This window comes from Microtus oregoni, unplaced genomic scaffold, assembly GCF_018167655.1.
Source record: "Microtus oregoni isolate MIOR12 unplaced genomic scaffold, Mior012 000009F_ref0000495, whole genome shotgun sequence".
NCBI lineage: Eukaryota > Metazoa > Chordata > Mammalia > Rodentia > Cricetidae > Microtus > Microtus oregoni.
The window spans coordinates 9,078,994-9,097,022 of NW_024543068.1; the positions used below are offsets into that span (position 1 = coordinate 9,078,994).

General features: G+C 38.2%; 1 protein-coding gene across 28 annotated transcripts in view; it reads right to left on the minus strand.

Annotated features, from left to right (window-relative positions):
* The window catches only part of Nrxn3 (neurexin 3), a 1,564,636-nt gene that overhangs the window by 941,672 nt on the left and 604,935 nt on the right, over positions 1–18,029 (minus strand). For 25 of the 28 annotated variants that reach the window (XR_005974847.1, XM_041658552.1, XM_041658545.1 and 22 more), the window contains 2 exons: positions 12,384–12,587; positions 6,448–6,474 (listed from right to left, as the gene is read on the minus strand). Coding sequence is in view for 27 of the 28 variants with exons in the window: in XM_041658552.1 (XP_041514486.1) it covers positions 6,448–6,474; positions 12,384–12,587 (231 nt within the window). In the remaining variant the exon portion in view is untranslated. The remainder of the gene's footprint in view (positions 1–6,447; positions 6,475–12,383; positions 12,588–18,029) is intronic. The other 3 variants (XM_041658568.1, XM_041658546.1, XM_041658542.1) reach the window with 1 other exon arrangement.

An 18,029-nucleotide genomic window follows, 5' to 3' on the forward strand; every position in this document is an offset into this window, starting at 1 on the left:
ATTAACGAAAAAAGGCAAGTACTGATCTCAGCTATGTGACTCCAGGCCTGTCCTTACATTAAATTGCCTCTCTCTGTTGACATTATAACAAAGGTCAACATTAATATAGAAAAAATAAGACAAAATTGCTATGACATATTGATGCTGTTCTGTAATATTTTCATTAACAGAGTAGTATTAAAATATTTTGGGTAACAGCAGTTGCTAGAACTACAAATGGTCTCTATGTATACCTGGAGAAGAGAAGAATGGTAGGAAAGTATCTATAGGTAGCAATAAGCTGCCATTTTAGTGTGTGACAGTCACATTTTGAAAATCTATTTATTTGCAAATCATGTATAGAAAGTTTTATACTATAGAGATTATGCAAAGATAAGGAGAAAAAGGCATTCACATTCCAGTTAAGTATGTGTTTGTCCCAACCCTGTTGGAATGCCTGCCTGTCAACATTTAAAGTGCATTGATGCTCTGACCCAGCAATCCCACTTGTATAGATTTACTCAAGAGAGTAGATGCAAACAAAGACTAAGGGGAAAAAAACATACATTTTCTTACCTTTTTGCAATAATAAAAGAGTGAAAAATTACAACTTATATTAATTATTAGGGTGCAACAGTTTTCAAAGAGAATATTATAAAATACTCCATCTTCTCAAATCTTGTGTTACATGAAAAGTCAAAAGAATAAGACTTTAATATTCTTCCGTGAACTATTTCCTGTTTTAGTTATTTTCTTATTGCTGTGACAAAGTGTCTGATAAAAGCAGTGTACAAACTGGAGGGTTTCTATTCCATTACTGCAGGGAAGCAATGAGGTGGGGGCAGCTGATTGTGTTGTGTCCACAACCAGCAGGCACAAAGAGACGAATGCTGGTGCTCGGCTCACTTCCTCCTTTAATTTCACCTGGTACTCCAACCCGTGGAATGGCGCTGCCTACTATAAGGGTAGTTATCCTCTCCTCAATTAATCCAGTCCTAAAATTTCATCACAGACATGCCCCAAAGTTTGTCTTCTAGGTGACTCTAGATCCTGTCAAATTACACTGATAATCAGTGTTAACCACCCATAATCCCTAAGAAAATTTATGATATTTGAAAATATGTGGAAGAGTATGTTAATGGTTGAATCAAAAAAAAAGTAGAAAGAGTGACAATAAGTATATGTTACAGATTTACATAGTATCTCTGGAAGAATATGCAAGGAAAATATGCAAGAATAATAATTCACACTGCCTTTGCGAAAGGGCGTGGGTGGTGAAGATCCAACATCAAAAGGGAGATTACTTTTTATTGTCAATGTATTTTATTCCACATATGTCCTTAAGTATTTAAAATTAACACCAATTTGATTTATAAAGAAAAGTTTGGTTTTTGTTATTTAGTGTAAAAATGGAAACTTTCAGGTACCATGCTCACAGACAGATCAATAAAGCATCGTTATGCATGGGACCTTACTCTGTGATTTCCCAGTCCACGAAAGCTCTAAGATAAGTAGCTATCAATGAAGGGAATGAGCCAAAGATAGTTTTAAAATTTCCTTCTGGAAGGACTTAATAGTGAAGACTCAGCCACCAGGAGGCTGTGTGAAAGGCATTTCTGAGTTGAACAGAGGAGTGAAATAAAACATTTTGTGAGTCTCAGGACGATCAGGCCATAGGATAAAATCTCCTATTCTGATATTACTCTATGGAGAGGAGAAAAGTGGGGAGATAGAGAGGAAATAAGAAGCAAGGCAGTACAGAGGAAGTAACAGGTGGGCAGGAAAAGACCACTATCTGATCTAGTAAAATGCACCCTGCCAAGCTATGCTTAAATTAATCAAAAAATACTCGCATACTGTTGACTTTGTCAAAACTATAAATGGCGTAGGCTTAGAGAATGAAGACAGGGAACTAGGGCAAAAGTCCAGGCATATAATAAAAAAGCTGATAGAAGAATGAGAGGAAATCTCCAGTAAACCTGTTCAGAGTCAAGATGTAAAAGGATGCAGCCTTATGGCAAGGCCCACAAATCTCTGACAGTGTGTGCCCCCTGCTGATGGCATCTGCATGAGAAGCAGACAAGCTCAGAAAAGTTCCCCAGTGGCACCTGAGTGTTCAAACATCCATATTGTTTATGGTCCTCTAGTTATGTCTAAGATAAGCATGGCACTATTAAAGAGAAACTAGTAAGACTTCAAAATCAAAGTAATTAGTGGTTGAGATTGGAGTTTCTACATCTGCCTCAGTAATAAAACACAAGCTGAGAGTTCCCATGAACTACAGAATAGGGCAGGCAACCTGGGAGTGGAGGTTCAGGGTGAGAAAACAAAAAGCAAATTAATATTTGTCAACATATATTCACTAGATTCTGTTACAGTACGGCCACTCTTAGTGAGCACACATGTCTAACATTCATTCATATGTCATAGGGCTTGAAGCTGTAGAATGAGTAAGAAGAGTGAGGGCCCTACCATAATCACTTAATATAAAGGTCAGAAAATTACCTTCCATACTTTCACACCAGCAAACATTCCAATCAATGAGAATATCTTACCTGTTTCCAGAGGGAATGTGTCAGAGGTTGTGGCCCACCTCATACAGCTGGAACCAAAGTAATAGGCGATTTCCTCCAGAATTCTCCAGAGAGCAGACCTGGTTTTGCTAACTGACTCTCAGGCCAGCCTGGAGTTCAGTTCCCCATGATGAATGCCAACTCTGTTGTTTCTTTGCATTTGCAAAGTAAGTTCTAAGCTGCAACCTTCTTTATCAAATATCTTTCAGCACATTTTTGGCAGATGAATCCAATCCAGGGATGACCTCAATTTAACCAAAGATCTTGTTGTTACACTCTGTCATGTTGGGTGATAGTAACAAGGGAGGAATCTGTGATGAGCTCCCATGGAAGGATTTGGAAGACAGAGGCAGTAAGATTAAGAATAAGTGATGATAAAAAAAAATCATAGATACCAACAGGAGAGAGTGTTGACGAAAGAATAGGAGTAGAAACTCGTTGCTTCTTCCTGCTAAGAATTGTTCACCATGGAGCATGACAGGAGGGCTAAAGGGAAATTGGACAGAAGAAAATTCCATCTCTGCCTCAAGACTCCCTTTATCTGTCTATGTTTTCATATTTTCCCTTTCTTAAGAATGTCACACAATCCCTTAAAACCAACCCTTTCCCAGAATCTCTTGCAGCAGAAAAGCAGGAAATACACAGCAGATAGCATCCGGTATTTTCTCTGAGCAACTTTTCAGAGAACCAACATCCTATAAAAGAGACATGTGAAATGTTTCTGGATGTGTACTGAAACTTGATCCATTCAATCCACTATATCTCCTGTATCTCCTGTATGGGAACATCACCAGAGATGGCTTCAAAGCTTGAGTGATGGAAGGCACTGAATGCAGCAGGAGACAAAGCTGAGACTTAGGAGAAAAGCCTTCTCCCTACCAATCCCAGGCAACAAGATGATGGGATTTCAATACAATGAGATTCTAGTTGATAATCAGGTAAGAGGCAGCCAGAACCCATATCCCTATTGAAGAAACAAATGCAAATGTCAAATGAGACTAAGCTGTGAATTCTGACATGGAATCAACAAGAAGGGGGGATTAGACATTCTAATCATTTGTACATGTTTTATCTCCAAATTTAGTTGCATAGTGTTCTCAAGATCTTTCATCCATGTACCAACAATACCAAAGATGGATTAGTGAAGATAAGCCATACAAAGAAAATGCCTTTGAGTTCTTTTTTATCCCTTAAACATCTATACTTATTATAGACTTCTGCATAATGCATCATTTCAGTTCCAATTTCAGCCATAACAACAATTCAAAACTAAAATCTACTTTGGGAAAATGTATCACATTTACTTTGTGACTCCACATTACTCTGGATGTATGTCTGCATACTTTTGCACTAAAGATCCTAGATTTGTTTAAAGAAACACTTTTTAAAAAACCCAACAATGGCTCAATCACTGGACAGTATACTAGTATTCTGATGGGCTCTGTGATGTTAACTGTCAGCATCTTAAACGATTATCATGAGAACTGAGAAGCAAGTGCTCAAATCAAATGTGACCCACCCAGTTATTCAACCAAGACCAGTTACACTCTCAGGGCTGAGACAAGGTGGGTGGAAAGCACACTCTTGCTACAATGTTTTCCTCTCAATGTTGTTCTCTATATTCAGAATAGAAAACATTCTAGCAGATTTTTTCCCATTGAAGATAATCCTGGTATTTATCTCTGGTACCATCCAGGATTGGTCATACAGAATATATGAAATTGGCTCCATGAACAAATGGGGTTCAAACTGAAGAACACCTCTTGGTATCTTGATCAGAAAGCTTCCATCTCTCTCCAAGTAAATCTCAGAAGCCAGCACACTCTTGATATGAGTCTTTCTTCCTTTGTGCTCAGTTTCTGCCTTTTTATTAGTTTACTGTAAGTCAGTGTGAAAGGAAAGGGGAAAACTCTTCTCCTAGGAATGCTATAAATTTTAAAGACGTCAGACTCAAGAGGCTACGAATTAGATTCTAATATATGAAACATATCTCATATATTAGAAAGGAAGACCTTTCAGAAAACATGTTTATCAGCAGTTGTCTGGGACTAAGGGTAGGAGCAGGGATTAAATAAATGCAGGTGGAAAAGTGAGGAATCTGGTGGGTGATGGCAATGTTCATAATTTGACCTAGGTGTTGTCTGTACAAATTTATAGACTAAATTAATGAGAATGAGCTGTAGGCTTATGATCAGTGACTTTAGGGGATAGAAATTACATCCCTAAATGGCATTTAAAATGCCACAAATTTCTAAAACTCCAGGTTTTGGAAACAAAGAATGTCTTAATTAGGCTTTTAGCCATCTAAATATCTTGAAAAATTTCTGCCTAATTAGAAATATTTTTACACGGCAAAATAGGACATTGCTTAAAATAAGTTAAAGCAATGCCAAGAAATGTATAAAACTTTCTATGTAGTATTTTGTTTATATACACATATTTCTTGCTTTTTCTTGTTATAAAGAACATGTTCCTAAAATGTGTAGAACTATGCTTTATTAATGTCATCCTGATACTACATCTAAAAAAGAAGGCTGATCCAGCATCTGTATAACTGATGCACGAAGGGAATAGCAAGTCAACAAAAGATACAAGCTAGATAGTTTGTTGCCTTTTTTCAATTTGCATTCCTCCAGGAAGACTCCAGTAAGGAAAAAGCCAGAATCCAGATATCACCATGACTTCCGTGAGCTAGGATGTTTAAAAGATTGAACCGCTCTTCCTGCATGCTCCCAAGACTACATTTCCTACTTTTTTTTTACATGCAGAATGGAGTCATATCTGGCAAAGACAAGTATGTAGAAGTGATGCGGGCTACTCCCATGCAAAGCGATGAAGGATATTGTTTAACTACCCAAGATTTCTCCTTGCTGTGGATGCAGAACTGAAGATCTCCAAGAGGGTTGGTGCATTTCATAGAAGAAGTCTATGATCTTGAACTATGTCTTTGGAGAGAGTGGCCTGGGAGAGCCATTCAAGTGGCACTAGACTACTGAATCAGAAAGAAATCCTTCCTTTGTTTTGAGTCAATGAAATTTCAGGATGTTTTGTTATAACAGTGAGCATTAATTAGCGTAGCTGATATAAGACACAAGAGCGCTCAACGGACATCCCCCTTTTCTCCTTTAATCATTACAAACTACCCTTTCCGTTTCCATCTTTCTTTTGTCCTTCATCCTCACCTATAATTGATGCTCACTTTAAGACAGAGGAAGAAAGATGATGAAATTTTTCATCATGTACGTTCTTGGGATCTTTCTTCAACAGCTGGATGCTTGAATGGGCAATGGGGAAAATGGTGAATTGCAATCCTCCTTTAGAGGAACCATAGTGAGTCAGTTTGGTTAAAATGTTGCGTCATCTCCAAAACCAGGCTTTTGCCCACCCCTCTCAAACCCCCAACAGTGATAAAGGCCAGGGAAGAAATGTCAGAGTTGGCAGCCACCTCTAGGTCATGAACTTTGCTTTTGTCACCTACTATTTTGGGCAGTGGAGAAGTGCATGTTGGTTGCTCTAAACTAAAGCTTTCTGTTTACCCCAGAGGTTAGCTTCCTGGAGACAATAAATACAATGCCATTTCAGTTCACTCTCAAGGGACTCAAGGGACGAATCCACAGTCCTTTTCTCCTTTCCTGCTTATAGAACAAATGCAAGGGAAGGAGAGAAGGGAGGATCTGCCCCACTCAGAGACCATAGCCCTAGCCACACAGAGTCCTTGCAAGGACTACCACCCCAACCCTCTGACTTGTTACCTCTGACTCCTCTCACAACTCATCAAAGAAATAAAACAATCCAAACAAAAAACAGCTCATAAAACAGTCAACAAAATAAAGTCAGTTTTTCTTTGCTTTTTTTTTTTTTTTAAGAACAAAATGAAACTTGAGGAAAAACTTACTGGAGTTACAGTTTATCCTGATACAGTCTAGATGGGGAAAAATAAATGAAAGATGAAATTGCATCCTTCAAGGTAACAGCTGCAGACATCCAAAAACAATCAGTCCACCCTTCCGGGGACAGACACACGCAAGAAATGTGGCCATTTTATATATATATATACATATACAATATGTACAAGATTACGGGTGGGTGTATATGTACAGTATATTAATTAGTAAAGTTAGATACATATATATATACACACACACACATATATATACACATATGTATAGAGATATATACTGGTATACATATATATCCACAATAGACATAAAGACTTTTTTTTGTTGTTGGTGGTGGTTTTTTTAAAAAGCTATTAATTTGTATAAATTATTTCACAGTTGGATTTTGAAATGCTAATTTGTTAAAGTTAGAAAATTAGAAAAAAAATTTCTCTCCAAATACAGGTTATACCCCCCTATAATGTATGTTCTTAAAATGATCTTTGAGTGAATTAACAAGAATTTTGCATTAGAGTTCAAAATATAATCACCATTCTGACACATTGTATCATTTTTTTTAAAAAAAATATGTCTTTGAAGTTTCACAGGGTAGTATTTAACCCTTTCTCTTCTTCTAAAATCCAACCCCCTCCACCCTCACTTTAGGTTGGGCCCTGGATACTATAGAAATTTGTATAGGCACATTTGCCGTCACCCTTGGACATAAAGAAAGGGTTAATACCACCTGGTCATTTCCTGTCATAAAATGGCCACTTGCAAACAGCTAACCGCACCAACACCCATCGCAGATTTTAGAGAGGTGGGGTCAATCAGGTGTAGGGTACAAAAAAAACCCTAGGATGTTATCACAATTGGTTGGCTTTCCTGATTGTTATTGTTTCAAAGGCTCCCGGACCAACCCACTCACGAAGCCTATCTCTGTCTTCCTGCCCAAATGCCCAGACGGAATGAAGTGTCTACAGCATTCAAGGAGAAGGCAGGGCAGGTACGTGTGGAGGAGGTCGTGGGTACCTTTGACATCCTGCCTATTTTACCCTGTGATTCTGCATCACAAGAGGGAAATCCTTTGGTTTGGGTTTTGTCTCTTACATGGGAAACATGGGAAAGAATTGCCTAATTGCCTATTGACGACCACACTGGTATTCTGTGCCAGAGGTCAGCGGAGCTAATGCTTCATTCATTACTGTCTGGCAGTCATGGGCACACCCCATGGAATTCCTGAGTAGAGTCCATAAGTGTCAGTAGGAAAATGGGGAGCAATGGCTGGAGTAATGCCTTGGAAACTGTTACCAAATTGCCCAGCTGAACCCAGAGTTGGTTCATGATGGTGGAAATTCCAATCAATATTTATACAAAGTAGGAAATTGAAGGGTCAAATTCATTAATAAGAAAGGCAAGCAAGCTACCGGGAAACACCAGTATATAAACCATTCTTCTGCTGTTCAAGGTTCACCCAATAGTTTTCAGAGGACTAGTCCAGCATAATGCCACCATTTGGATTCCCCTAAAGTGAGCTATTTTAGATGAACAAGTGAAATAGGAACTACTGGCACCCAGCCCAGTAGAACAGAACTATGCTCAATGCAGTTAGGAGCAACTTCTGAAATCCAGTCATCTCGATGATGGAGGCAGGGGGCTTTTTGGTGTTGTTCCCCAGAAGAACATCTCTTGAGAAAAATCTGGGTTTGGTTTCGTGCGGTTAGGTTTGTCATGTGTCGTCAACCGCAACAGAAAAGTGGGAGCAAACAGCCCTGGAGCAATTGGTACGATCACCAGACAGAGGAGGCCATGCCCCTAGGAGGGCTGGGAAGGCAGGGCAGGCAGGAGGGAAAGGTAGGGCTGGAGCTAGTGGTTGCATCTAACCTTACCCAAAGTTGGAGAAATACCTCTTCCTGACTTACCAAGGGAGGGGAAACAGGAGTATGGGGAGACATGCTTAGGAGAAAGAGGGTGGACCTAAAACCGCCAACCCAGGGACTGTAAGCAAAAGTTTTCTCTTCTGTTGTGCAAAGCTCAGGATTTTATCCCTAGACAGGAGTCTGGTATAAGGAGAGGCATTTCAGTTGGTTTAATCTTCCTGGATATGCAAATAGCTCCATGAGGTTTATATTGTACCTTTAAATCAGTGTGAGAACTGTTGGCTTTCAGGGAAGACGGACAATATGTTTAAGTGAAGACACATTGAATTGTTTTATTTTACCGAAAGAACAAGTAAGTATTTTATGGAGAAAAATCTTCTCTAGTGTCTTCTTGATGAGCTCTTAGGCAATGTTCTTGTGGTGAGGGAATGAATGCTTTTAATGAAAGATGAGCTGGAGAAGGTCATGTCCTCTGTGTCTGTCTCTTTTCTATAGCATTCAGGGTGCGCTCTCTGAATGAAAATGTCTACTTGAGTGCATTTGGGTATGTGTGCATATGTGTGCTACTTGTTTGCTTTGGTTCCTTTGCCTTGTAACAGTGAAGTAGGAGAAGTGATTGCTTTATGTACTGGTGAGCTTTGCAAGACTGTGGAAGCCATGGATGCTTCTGAAAGCTGTATGTTTTCCATTATGCAAAAGTGTTCAGGATGTCTAGAGAAAACAAATCTGGAGCAGTTAAATGTGATTAACAGAATACCCAACACTGCCCTTGGAGTCGTGAGCATGGATGAAGGCCCCCCACCACTGAGGACATCTAAGGCTTCATCCCTATCAGTGGCTTTCCTGAGATGTGACTCAATTAAAACTGAGCACTAAGGCAAAGCAAGGTCCCCTATGTGAATGTTTCAACAGTGACTGTCATGAATGTTGCCATTAAGACGGCCCCATCACTGAGCCACAATGCAGATCTATGGAGCCAACAGACAACGCATAATGGTTTAGAGTCAGGGGTTCTAATCTCAGCTCTGCTACTAACTTCCTACAGAAGTTTCATGTCTAGCAAAGTAAACATTAAAAAGGCTTTGTTAATTTGTCTCATAAAACTGTTGTTTGGTTGAAATAAAATGCAGTCTTTGAAATCTTTAAATGTACTTTGATGGTAAAATACTGTCATTACCTCTTTTAATGCACAAGGAACAAATACTGGTTGTTCAACAGCCAGCTTTGTAACTTTTTAAATGGTGCTGTCTGGTGTCTGATATCTTGTATCCTGACTGGGACCACATATGCCTGCCTTTAGGAAACAAAGCCTTAGGAAACTCTAGCCTGCTTGGCATGTAGAAGTTAGACTATATCAGAAAAGGAGATACTAGGTTTCTCTCATTGAGCTCCCGTGTGTTAGCCACTTGAATGAACTTGAATATCTTTTGTGTGCTCTATCAAGGGGGAACAACTTAAAATTCAAGCACCCAAGAGGCTAGCCTGAGCTACAGAGAACTCCAGGCTAGCTTTGCCTACAGAGAGAGACATTTCCTGAGGGGGGGAAATATAGTAAGAGAAAAAAGTTAGTTTGGGAGAGGCAAACTGTGCTTGGAGATAATTTTCTTCTTTCTTGTCACAAAGAAATGACTTTTTGTGACAAGGCAGAAGAAAATATTTGGGTGAAGCGGAGGGAAAAAAACCCTCGGACAAATCCTGAATATGAAGTGTGTATACAGTACAAGGATTAATGTTTAGTTTCCTATGTCAGGCTTGAGAGAAAGTTAAATAATCTAAAGTCATACTCGTGATGGACCATACCGCTTGGTGAGAAGTAAACAACTCTCTCTTTTTAGAGAACAGTCTCTAATGCCATTGAGACTCTTTCAGGCACTGTGTCTCAGTGTGGTAGGAGTTAGAGGGAGAGTGAGCTAACAGATGCTGAAAGGCAAAAGCTATCCTTGTGGAAGGCTTGGGTCCCAGGTTTGGCCACAATTTAAAATAGACAAGGAGTGAATGGCATGCTTCTAGAAATACATTTAGGATCCATGACTAACTCAGTGTGTGTGTGTGTGTGTGTGTGTGTGTGTGTATGTGTGCATGTGTGTGTGTGTGTGATCTGAAATGGGGGCTTTCATTCCATTCCCTCATTGCTCATCTTTTATCCTTTTCTCTGACTTCACTTTTACTTGTAAGGTGACACCTGTTGAGGTTGCCTTTCTAGCCTTTACAAAATATCATTTATTGAAAAAGGCAAATTGTCTTTTGAAAGATATACATATGCCCCTTGTGATGCCTTGGTTTGCTTTTCTAAGGGTGAGTGGTAGGCAGGAGTCTGATATTCAGTTTTCTCTTTTATGTTATGTTTTTGTGTTGATCTTTGTTTTTGTTTCTGTTTTTCTAGGGAAATAAATCAGAGTATCTGGTTGTTGGTTTTAGGTAGTGTAACATGCTTAGTTTGGTCCAGCTAAGATGGGGAGGGTGCTGCGGGAGGGCAGGTGGGGAGGGCAGAGGTATGCCAGTCCCTGCAGGCTTCTCAGTACTCTCTGTTCTCAAGGCTGTTTGCTATGCGGGCCGCAGGCTTTGGGCCTTTGAAGGGTTGAATACCATCTTTTGATTTACCATGGTAGATGGTGGGGAGGATTGAAAACTCAAGAATACAGATAAACACACAAGAAAAGATCCAGCAATAGAAGAAAAATAAAAACCCAAAAAGAATCAAATACATACACAGACACAAACAAAAGGAAGCCAAGAGACACACTAAAAACAAAGAGCAGGTGAGATTAGATAGGGAAAAAGTGCACTGTGTCATAAATGCTAGAAACTCGAGGTAAAATAAAAACACAAAACTAAATGAGCCACTACTCAAAACAGTCCAGTGTCCTCAAGGTTTTCATATTTGGGGATAAGTACCAGTCGACCTGAGAGTAGATAAGAGGGATATGATTTCAAAACCCCACCTTTCAGCCGGGCAATCTAGGGTTCTCTATGGTTTTGAGTCTGGTACATTTGTCTGTGGCTCTGACAAATCTTTATTAAAGAGCTCTATATTCAAATACGGTCCACAAGCCCACACGAATCCACTAACTTAGAAGTATGGACTCAAGTAAAGCATTAATTCGTACATCGCTGAGTATTTGGCTTTTGGCTGAGTGAAAAAAGCAGAAACAGACGTGTTTGTTTCCTTTCAAAGCCAAGAGGTTTCCATTCTCCAAAGAAAATAATTAGGAGCCAGTATAGAGATTAATAGCAGGGAAGAATGTGAGGCCATAAGGAGAAGGATTTCACAAGTATCCATTATAAGAAACTACAGAGAAAAAAAGAAGAAACACATCTTGACCCAATAAACTATAAACATGAAGTTATTATTTTTTTTCCAAATCTAGGGGACTGGTATGACATAGAGAAAATAGGGGAACTGGTGGACATTGGAAGGCAATAGTCTTTATATCAAAAGGGCTATTGACAAGTGATAAGAACACCAGAAAAGAAAACAGGTATACATATCAGGAGGCTATGAACCTTAGAAAGACTGTTTCCAAAGGGGCAATGTAACTTGACATCCTGCTTGGAATAAGCTTAAGATATCAGTAACATCCAGGCCACTGGAATTATCCACAGGAATAGTCACTATGGAAATACAAACAACGCACAGCATAGTTCTCTCCCACCCACCCTCTCATTTTGCCCCCTCTTCTTCCTGTCCCTGTCCTCAGCTTTGACTGTTTTGAGTGGTGAACAAGGAGTTGGACTTAATGGGAAAATGATTGATTGATCAAAAGATGGACCAAAGTAGCATGTTTTACACAAAGCTAAACAATTCCAAAAAAAAAAAAAATCAAGAAAGGAAACTTAGAAAACGAATACTCTAGTAAAGAAATCACCAATGTCAGAGACCAAAAATTGACATCAAACCCTCATGCAGAAATAAGGAGAAGGCATTTGTTGCTGTTGGTTTTTAATCCATGGTCTATTAAACAAGAAGTGAGCAGCTAACTTTCAAGAAACAAAGAATTCAATGAAAATAATGAAAATCAGAAAAGAAGGGAGGACAAGCCCAAACAGAAGACAGAGGGTCCTTCATACGATACCTAAATTCACCATGAGCTTGACACGCCCACCATCCAACTCTAGACGCAGTGTATCCGCAGAATCCCTGGAGGTAGTGGCTACCAGCAGCCCATAGGCTCGTTGTGACATGAAGCGGAAGGACACATCCTCTGCTTCCGTGTGCATCACCATGGGCATGATAACCTTCATGTACATACTGCCGTCATAGCTTAGGATGGATGCCTCTGCCAAAAAAGAGAATGGGAATCATTAGCCCAAGGATCATAAGAGTGTGAAAAGCCCTTTTCCTTATAGGCTGAGTAGAGTTGGGACCAAGCTGGTAATGAGGAGTCCTGTACTTGATAGAACTCTATTGCTGCTGCCTTTGGACTGTGTGGCCTAGAGTAAGTCACTTAACCTCTAGATCAGTGGTTCTCATTCTGTGGTTCACAATCCCTTTGGGAGCCACATATCAGATATTCTGTATATTGTATATTTACATTATGATTCATAACAATAGTCAAATTGTAGTTATGAAGTAGTAACAAAATAATTTTATGGTTGGGGAGGTCACCAGAGCATGAATAACTTATTAAAGGGTCATAACATTAATTTTCTCGTTACAGTAGTAGTTGAACAACACAAAATGGACTCCATGTTTTATCATGCAACTTTTGTTTTGTTTCAGCATTTTTTCTTATATTCTATAATGTTTCTGGTACTTGCCCTAAGACCCGTGAAGGACACAAAGTTGAATACTATGAAAGTATTTTGCAAAAGTGAAAACGCCTTACACAAGTAGTAATTATAATCCTATGTGTTTTAGTTAAACCAAAGGTACAAAGTGAACAGCTTAAAATCTGTATATTTTTACAGGAAATAGGGGAAGAAAAGTGTATTGCCATTACATAAAAAAAAAACATGTGGCAGAGAGATTTCTGAGGTAGGACCACAGAGTGGACAAAGCTCACACCTACTACATATCATGACAAGAGATGCTATGGCCGCACAATGAGTAATGAGAACTGCTACTAGAAGAATAGTGGAGTGCTGTTGGGAGCCTCCACAATGTAATTTTATTTGTATTCAAAGAGAACTTGCATAGGGAATAAAGGGAATCCGCTTTGACATGATGCATTCTTCAGCCCAAGCACTTGATTTAGGAAATCGAAACCCCCACCACCCATGACATCAAACATCATATCAATGTAGTAATATGGGTCTATTTTTCCTAATTTCAAAAAAAAAAGTCTTCAGAGTGAGAAAATGCTTTCTCAAAGTGACACCAGCTATGAGGCATTACATTAGCTAATAAGTGTAATGACATTTTTTTTTGCAATATTATGAAGATCATCCGTTGACAGATATCTCCAGGAAGAATAGTAAAGAAATCATTTTTCACTCTTATGAGACAAGCCCGTCTCTGATACTCAGTACCACACACTGAGTACATTCTGCATTAAACCTTTACAGTTATCAAATGGTTGCTACTTACATGTTCCGTGGTGAATACATAGCTGAACCAAAAATCCTAAGCTAAGAAGAGACCCAGCAGGTACAAAATAACTATATCAAAACATACAATGGGCAAATGACGAAGCACCTAGCTGGGAGTAACTTCTAGAAGAGTAGGAATATGGGCTGGGGGTGACAAAGGCAGGCAGAGCAGTATCTGAACAGGTCTTGTAAGTGATGGAGGAAGGTCATTGGCCAATAAAGAAACTGCTTGGCCCTGTGGGTGGAGTAAACAGAACAAAATGCTGGGAGGAAGAGGAAGTGAGGTCAGAGTCTCGACATCTCTCCTCTCCGGAGCAGATGCCTGAGAGAGACGCCATGCCCCACTCCCGGGATGAGCCATGCCCCGCTCCCGGGCAGACACGCGGCATGAAGCTCCAACCCAGGATGGACTAGGCTAGAATCTTCCCGGTAAGACCGGTTCTCACAGATTATTAGAGATGGGTTGATCGGGATGTGAGAATTAGCCTGTAAGTGCTAGAGCTAAAGGTCCAAGCAGTGCTTAAAAGAATACAGTGTCTGTGTAATTATTTTGGGGCATAAGCTAGCCGAGCAGGTGGCCGGGGTGCTGGGAATGCAGCCCCGCAGCCCTAATTACTACATGTAAGGGTTATAATAAAAGAAGTGATAGCATCACATCTTACCTAAAGAATAAATAACATCTCTAAGAACACAAAGGAAAGAAAAGAATTCTATATAATAATGAATTATTCCATTTAGGGCAGTCACCTTGCTATAGCTACAGGTTTTATATCTGTGGATTCAACCAACCATGAATAGAAAATGTTCGAACAAAGTCATCTGTAACAAACAAATGCAACTGTATAGAATTGCTTTCTTGACATTTCTCTCAAACAACAAATCATAATAAGTATTTACATAGCATTCACAGTACATTAGACATTGGGAACAATCTAGAAATTATTTACACTATGTAGGAGTATATCTGATGATTATATTCAAATGCCACATGCTTTTATATTACTTGAGAAACCAGAGTTGGTATCCTCAGAGGTTTAGGACCAATGAGCTACTGATACCAAGGAAGGTCTTGTCTCCTACGTGTTGTTAAAGGTAACTTGAGTCTGTAATAAAATCAGTAGACTTTCATAAGATCTTAAAAGTAAATACATAGTTGAGAACTGAGGATGAATTTTGAATTCATTAATTCATGTGTTATGTACCAAGCACCTCTAAGATGTTGAGAATCTAATGGAAAGAGATGGGGGCTGCCATTTTTAAGTATGAACAAATTGTAACAGAGAAATACAAGATGCAGGAAAACCACAAGAAAGATTTTGAAATTGTCACAACCCTACCTTTACACAACAGACTGAAGGTCTATTGAAAATATTGGTAAGACACCCACACGTGTTTCTGGAAAGCAACATCTCTCAGGTAGAATCCATATCACCAAAAGCTATGTATTGTTAATTAAAAATTATAAAGGTATCATAGAGAAAAGTGTATCAGCTACAATAACCATCATTTAAAAAGGCACATGATGGTCTGTTAGATAGGAATCCTAATCTACCTAGCACATACTCTAGGAAATATTTTATCTCCCAGAAAGACAGAAATCAGATAAAAAAAACTATCTTAAATTTATAGAGAGTAACCTAACTATGAATCCATTAAGAAGTCACTTAATCCTTAGGGAGATCATGAGAAAGGCATTGTTATATTTCATATGGATATTGGATCACACAGAAAATATATAGCAGAGCTGGAGACTGAACATAACTAGTATGATTCTTGAGACTGTATGCATAGCCATCAGGCAACTGCAAAGAAATAAGCTAGGTATTAAAGCATAGCTATGATGCTTCGTGATAGCATGTGAGATTCTGTGTGTGTGTGTGTGTGTATGAGTGTGCGTGTGTATGTGTGTGTATGAGTGTGCATGTGTATGTGTGTGTGAGTGTGTGTTACTTATGGTATTTATGCTCACATATTATTCATAAATGTCCAATTTACATAAGCAAATACAGTATATGCATTCTAAACAAACCATTGTCAAGATAAAAATGCTGTGATCTGTGTGTGCAATTATGAACCTCATTAATCCTTACTGTGCACACTCTACACATAACGACACAAATGTAGATTTCCCTTCAAGAGATATTAGGACATTAAATGAGCCATGAAATGAGTGGTTTCAATGCATTCAACTTAAATATATGTCAAAATCAATGGCTGTTCTTTTTCCTTTGAGTATCTTTAATGCCAGAACAGAAGTGAAAATGCAAACACATGTTCTGTCCATATTAATAGTGCCACAGAATAACTATCAGGTGACCATGGAGTAAAACATGTACTGGTTTGAAATAAACTGTGTATCTCAGTATGCATCTCTTTTTGAGGTGTTGGCCATTCTATTACTAACAGTTTTCAGGGTGTGGGTGTTTGTCAACTAGATAGTTTAATTCAGGAATCACCTGAAACAAAATCTGTTCTATGGGTTCATAGAAATTTGCTTAAATAATTTCAAGTATAAAAAATGCTAGGACTAGAATCCTATATTATTTGGGGGGCATGAATTTACAAAGAAAAGGGATTCAATCTATAAACACTTCATACATATTACCAAAGATTGGGATATTAAACTATGAATGGACTACATTTTGGTATTTAAATGCTATCTATCTTTGATGGTGTTTTGATCCTCCAACTAACAAGAGATCGAGTCACCAGGAGATACTCCTCTGGGTGTATCTGTGACTATGGTTCAGCATGGATTTAACCAAAAAGGAAAGATCCACTTTGACCATGTTCAGAATTATGTTATGGACTAGGATTCTGGAATGAATTGAAAGGAGCAAGCTCCTGAGCAACAGCAATCATCTCTCCTGGCTTTCTGGTTGAAGAGACAACACATGCAACCCCCTCATGCTCCTGATACTCTGCATCCTAACCATGATGCATTCTACCTCCTGAAACTGTGCATCAAATAAATCTTTCCTCTGTAACTTGCCTTTAATTTGTCAGAAATTGGTCACAGTGATAAGAAAAGCAGTTAATATAGTCTCATATTTTATTCTTTTTCAGTTCTTTACTACATCCTCTCATCTTCTTTGAATATATTCTAATATCTTATTGTAATTCCTTATTGATCTTTATGTTTTCTGGGCCACCTTCTTAGTAGTTGCTTGGGGTCTTATGGTGTACAACTTAACTTACAAGATTTCTATCTCATCTCTATACTAACTAAATTTCAGTAAGCTGTAAAAGTTTGTTTTATATTCTGAGGATCAACCCACTCTACCTCTAAGCTAAATTCCCTGATCAAGATATAAAAACCTCACTACTATATAACTGTCTTACCTTGTCCCATTTTATGCTATAATTCAAATTTCATGTGTGTATGCTTAAGTATTTGTGTGTGTGTATATATATATATATATGACACAATAATACATTGTCATAATTATTACTTTATAAAATGTAAGTCATTCTAAAAAGCTCAAAAAATGAAGGAAAGCTCAAACAGGTTCATTGAGTTTTCTTTTAATTAAGCTTATTATTTACTGTGTCTCTATTCATTTCTTCATATCTTCTTGTAGATTGAAATTGCCATCTGGTGTCATTTCTTTTTTCAAATATAGCTTCATTCACTTGGCTTTTATTGTCAAATATATGGAAATTCTATATGCTATAGCCACAACAACACAATTTTAAAGATATTGCTTTATGCACTTAACTTGTTAAATCAGTAAGAGAAAAAAATGTAATTACAGAGACTTTCTTATTAGATACATAATCACTTTTGCAATAGTTCCTTTTTTCTACCTAAATTCAAATTAATACCTCAACAAATTCTTAGTTGTTATTACAAGGGAAATGTCTTAAAGATAAATTGTATTGTTTTTCTCATTTATGAATATTTATATCACCTTCATTTTACAAACAACATTGTTACATTTTGTAAATAGTTATTCTCCATAAAATATGTTGGATACCATCCCACTGTCTTTGACCTCCATTGTCTCTGAAAAGATGTCAACTGCTAATCACATTGTGGGATTTGTTTATATGATGAGAAAATTTTCTTTTTTTCTTCTTTTCTTATTATTTTTATTTTAATTTGGAATGTAAGAGAGAAGTAGAAATTTATTTTTGTATTTCTAGGGTCTGTAATTTTCGTTCTTTGGGGAAAATTATAAGCAAATTTT